General features: G+C 41.7%; 1 protein-coding gene across 1 annotated transcript; it reads right to left on the reverse strand.

Moving 5' to 3' along the window:
• Positions 1-236: 236 nt before the first annotated feature.
• On the reverse strand, positions 237-3,660 carry LOC307124252 (uncharacterized protein; the record flags this gene model as incomplete). The annotated part of the gene is made up of 2 exons (XM_079813298.1): positions 237-1,241; positions 3,441-3,660. The coding sequence occupies 2 exons, from the start codon at positions 3,658-3,660 to the stop codon at positions 304-306; spliced, it is 1,158 nt and encodes a 385-aa protein (XP_079669424.1). The 3' UTR covers positions 237-303.
• Between the last annotated feature and the right edge of the window lie 2,321 nt (positions 3,661-5,981).

Below are 5,981 nucleotides of genomic sequence, written 5' to 3' on the forward strand. Positions count from 1 at the left end.
GAAGGACTGTGTAGATCCGCTCTGATGGTCGAACAAAGTAGAGATAGCCCTGGTGTTCCTGTCCAGGAAGATTTGTCTGTAAGGGTACTGTCTAAACGCACAGTTACCTGACAAATATTTTTTAAGTAAACCTGACTCTCCATTTTCTTCCACACCAGATAGGGGATTTCACCTTTATTTTTATTTACTTTTAATTCCTATTATAACTGTTATACTATATATATTTTTATTTTATTCATTTATGACTATTTTAACTTAATTTCTGTGTAAAGCACTTTGAATTGCCACTGTGTATGAAATGTGCTATACAAATAAACTTGCCTTGCCTTGCCTTGCCTTGCCTTTAGCGTGTTTCTTCTTGTGGGTCTGAAAACTACCAAAATAAGTGAATCTTTCGCCGCAGATGGAGCAGTGGTAAGGTTTCTCTCCTGTATGAATTCGTACATGAGTCTTCAGGACGTGTGAGTGAGCAAATGTCTTGTCACAGTGTGAACACTTGTATGGTCTTTCTCCTGTATGAATCATCTTGTGTTTTTGTAAATTATTATGTTTACTGAAACTCTTCCCACAAACGCTACAGTGATACGGTCTTTCTCCAGTGTGAACTCTCTGATGAAATAAAAATTCAGTTGAATTATAAAAGCCCTTCCAGCAGACGGAGCACAAGTACGGTTTCTCTCCAGTGTGAATCCTCTCATGACAAACCCAACAAGATTTGTGACGGAATCGTTTATCACAGTGTTTGCACTGATATGGTTTCTCATCAGAGTGTATTCTTTGGTGTGACTTTAGAGAACTTGAGTATGTAAAGGTTTTCCCACATTCGCTGCACTGGTACGGCCTCTCATTGGTGTGAACACGCACATGTACCGTCAGATGGGATGAGTATATGAATCTTTTCTCACAGTGAGGGCACTTGAACGGCCTTTCGCCCGTGTGGATTCGCTTATGAACGTTACGATATTTTTTGGTGCTGAAATACTTCCCGCACTGTTCGCAGTGAAACTGCTTCTTCACGCTGTGCTCTTTTGAATGGCGTCTCCTTATTTTTAAGATAGGAAAGCTAAGGTCACAGGTGAAGTCTTTCTGTTCTGTGTGTCTTCGCTCATGTCTCTCTAAACATCCCTGTGAGCTCAATGTTTTCCCGCAGGTGAGGCAGGAAAATCTTTCGGCGGTCGGCTGATCTTTTGATCTTGAGGCCGTTTCATCATCTCCATCAGAAGAAGAACCGCTGTTGTCATCTGAAAGGAACAAAACATTATTAAAAAGTTAAAACATTAAACTGTACTCAGATGGAGTTAAAGGGTTAGTTCACCCAAAAATGAAAATTTTGTCATTAATTACTCACCCTCATGTCGTTCAAGACCCGTAAGACCTCCGTTCATATTCGGAACACAAATGAAGATATTTTAGTGTAAAGCTGATGCTGAGAAAGGCTTCAGACAGGCCTCCATTGGCATTCAGTACATTTCCTCTCCCAAGACGCATAAAAGGCACTTGAAACGTCGTTACAAAGTCCATCTCACCACAGTGACTCTACAATAATTTTACGATGCGACGACAATAGTTTATGTGCGCAAAAAAAAAATCAAAATAACACCTTTATCCAACTTGTTCTTGTCTTCCGTGTGTGCCTCCACGACGCATGCGCGAGAATATGACGCAGATCCGGCGTTCGGACAGATGACCCAGAAGCGATTTGTTTACAAGCAGAGGAAGACGCGCGTATCTAAGCTGTTGAATTCTACATTGATCGTGCTTTAGGTCTCGGTGTAGTTCTCAAAATCGGACTAAAGTGTGTATTTCATGGATTCCCGAACGCTGGCGCTACGTCATATTCTCACGCATGCGCCGTGGAGGCACACACGGAAGCGAAGAACAAGTTGGATAAAGGTGTTATTTTGATTTTTATTTGCGCACAAAAACTATTGTCGTCGCATCGTAAAGTTATTGTAGATCCACTGTGGTGAGATGGACTTTGTAACGACGTTTTAAGTGCCTTTAATGGGTCTTGGGAGAGGAAATGTACTGAATGCCAATGGAGGCCTATCTGAAGCCTTTCTCAGCATCAGCTTTACACTAAAATATCTTCATTTGTGTTCCGAATATGAACGGAGGTCTTACGGGTCTCGAACGACATGAGGGTGAGTAATTAATGACAGAATTTTCATTTTTGGGTGAATTAACCCTTTAAGCTACGTCCACATTAATCCGGAAGTTCTCATGCTAATCTTCTCGCACAATCATTTGTTAGCAAAATATGCGAAAAATCAATATTCAACAACATTGATCTACTGTCATCTTGACTGTTCTTCAAATTAGAGCCCGACCGATAAAGGATTTTTAAGGCCGATACTGATACAAATATTTGGTGATTAAAAAATCTGATATTCCGATATATCGGCCCGATATATTATATATATATATATATATATATATATATATATATGGATTATATATATGGATATATATATAGCAGAAACATGTAAAAAAAAAGCTTTCCCTTACATTAGTTATTTGTAGTTATTCATGAATCTCTAAAATAATATGATAATGCAGTTTAAAAATAAACTTGTTTGTTTTATTGTCACAACTGAACAGAGGAACATAAAAATATATATAAAATTCTGATAAATAAAATGTATTAAGAATACAAACTTAAGATGTGAGACTTAAAGTCCTTTGGATGAAAACACAATAACAAAAACAAAACAAAAAATCAAAGTTACCAGTATTATTAATAGATGTGGTAAGCTTCATAAATATAACTTTGAGCAAGACTGGAAGTTCAGTTAAGTTCTGATAAATAACAACAGCAAAATATAATATATAAGCCGCCTGCCTTCTAAAATGCAGTAAATCCATTATGTGCTGCAACGACTTTCGTTCGCTCCCCAAGTGCCTAACTTACGATTTACAATGTAGGGACTGGATCTACAAATATACTAGTTATAAATATAGTGATTATTACTTTATTTAGGTAGAATAAGTTTGTTGTGATTCCCAAGCGCATTAATGTTAGCGGTCTTCCACTGATAGCCATGGCATTAGCTAGTCAAGTTTATGATAAGCCATAATTTAGAAATGGACAATGTCATACTGCAAATTAAATTTATTATTTTTTCCTCAATTCTACAAACAATACCCCATAATGGCAACGTGAAAGAAGTTGTTTGAAATCTTTGCAAATTTATTAAAAATAAAAAATATACGTATATTTTTTCCCTCAAATCGTTCAGCCCTACTATCAGATATTTATACTAGCCCTACTATGGCCATCAATTCCCCTATTATTTGACATGATCTGAGGTCAAACCTGATCAGGAGCATCAGAGACCAACAGCCAATATGAACCTGATCCTACAGAGTCTCTGCCGAATGACCAAAGAATGACGTTCAAGAGTCATGAGAAACAACAAAACATCATGAGAGAAACACACCTGCAGGAATGAAGACCTCATCATTCCCATCCTCCTCCTCCTTAAAGCGGTGTTGTTGTTCGTCTACTGTGGTTTCGTCTCCTCTGCTATCTATAAAGTTGCTGCAGTCCTCCAGTTTGACGGAGCACATCTTCAGTGGCATCTGCAGCATCTGCTGTTCTCCAGCGTATACAATCAGAGGTTTGATCAGCGGATCCATGATCCTGAGCTTCTGTCCCATCGTTCCCATCCTCCTCCTCCTCATGGAAGCTTGAACTCCTCACAGCATCTCGTGACTTTTCTAATCAGATCATACATAAACAAAAGGGCCTTTGTGTTGATGTGACTATCTCCACTAATTAGATAAGAGCGTTGAATTTTATAGCCCGAGACATTCACTTGACTTCACATCCACACACACACACCCTTTGTGCGAATGGGCGCACATACTTAGACAAGACACAGGACTGTTTGCGTGACTCACACACACATCTGCCTTATATGAACCATGTGGACCAAAACTGCCTCCCTTATGTTTAAATATATATATTGTGTGATTTAATGTCTTTATACGATGTATTAACCTCCTGGGACCCAGAAAAAAAGTGTTTTGAATTAAGTATTTTTTAATGTCATTACGTTGTTTAGAGCATAAGAAACAAATGGGAAAAAAAAACATTTTTGAAAAATGATATTTTATTCATATGTTATGATATGTCCTCTGTAGTTGACACCAGGACTGAGTTGTTTAAAAAATAAAATGACATGAAATTGCATGTATAGGCAAAAACAATGGGATTTATTTTTAATTCACCAATCAATTTTTAGGTTTCAGGATTTTTTTTAAACAAACTTTGTTCAAGGATGATTCTGAACTATGTTATGAAAGATATAACGGAATGCATTGATATACCATTTTACTTTATGAAATATGAGGGTAAAATGACCATACTTGGATTTTCCCATTTAATACAATATATCTATGCGCTGCATCTAATTTGCATATTAATGTGTTCTTGGTGCAACATGTAATGAAAGGGAGAAGACAAGACAGGTTTTAGTAATGAGACATGAAACGTGGGGTTAATTCTAAGGGAGCGAGGGAGAAACAAACGATAAGAAACAGGGTTAACTTTCCTCGCTATGCGAAAAGGGCCAATGTATTTCTGGGAAAGCTTCTTGGATTCAACCCGGAGGGGCAGGTTCTTAGTGGATAACCAAACTCTTTGACCAGCTCAGAAGTTAGGGGCTCTCCGGCGGCGGCGATTAGCCTGGCTTTGGTATCTCTGGGAGGTCCGAAGGAGGTTACGCCTGGCCTTCCTCCAGGTCTGCCTACAGCGTAGGACAAAGCGCTGGGCAGAGGGAACACCAACTGGCACCTCTTCCTCTGGGAATAATGGGGGTATATAACCAAACTGGCATTCGAAGGGGGATAATCCAGTGGCCGAGGACTGGAGGGTGTTGTGGGCATATTCAGCCCAAACGATATAGGTGGCCCAAGATGTGGGATTACTGGCCACCATACATCGCAATGTGGTCTCCAGATCCTGATTAACACGTTCGTCTGGCCATTAGACTCTGGATGGAACCCAGAAGATAGGCTGGCTGTGGCCCCAATAAGCCTGCAGAAGGCTCCCCAGAACCGGGAGGAGAATTGGGGACCTCGGTCAGAGACAATGTCCAGAGGAATTCCAAAAACCCGGAAGACATGGTTCATGAGGAGCTCAGCAGTCTCCTTGGCCGAAGGCAGCTTAGGCAGGGGAATAAACCGGGCAGCCTGGATGACTGTGTTGCCCTGGGACGGAGGAAGTCCTGTTACAAAGTCCAGAGAAAGGTGCGACCATGGCCTGCGGGGAACAGGTAAGGGATGGAGCAGTCCCTGGGGCCGCTGGCGTATAGACTTCCCCTGGTTGCACACGGGGCAGGCCTCCACATAGACCTGAACATCCTTTTTGATGGACGGCCACCAAAACTGCCGCTGGAGGAAGTCGAAGGTGCGAGCAATACCTGGATGGCACGTCAAGGGCGACTCATGACCCCACTGCAAGACCCGGGCCCGGGCAGATAGAGGAACGTACAGGCGTCCAGCGGGACCACCGCCTGGATCGGGCTCATGGGCAAGGGCCTCTCGTACCACTTTTTCTAGTTCCCACTGAAGAGGTGCGACGATCCTAGAACTCGGAATAACTGATGCCAAGGGCTTCTCTTGTGTTTCAGGAGAATAGGCTCGAGACAGGGCATCCGGCTTAACATTCTTGGTGCCAGGTCTGTAAGATAGGAGAAACTGGAATCGATTAAAAAACAGAGACTATCGCACTTGCCGTGGGTTCAACCGTTTAGCCTGCTGGAGGTATTCCAGGTTCTTGTGGTCTGTGAGAACCTGGAAAGGATGCGGAGCCCCCTCAAGCCAATGGCGCCACTCCTCCAAGGCAAGTTTTACTGCAAGTAACTCTCGATCCCCCACATGCTAGTTGCGCTCGGCATCAGACAGGCGGCGAGACATGAAGGCAAAAGGGTGTAATTTTTCATCATCACCCCTCTGTGACAGGACAGCCCCCACCC

The sequence above is a fragment of the Gobio gobio genome, assembly GCF_949357685.1.
Source record: "Gobio gobio genome assembly, chromosome: 3".
In the NCBI taxonomy this organism is placed as follows: domain Eukaryota; kingdom Metazoa; phylum Chordata; class Actinopteri; order Cypriniformes; family Gobionidae; genus Gobio; species Gobio gobio.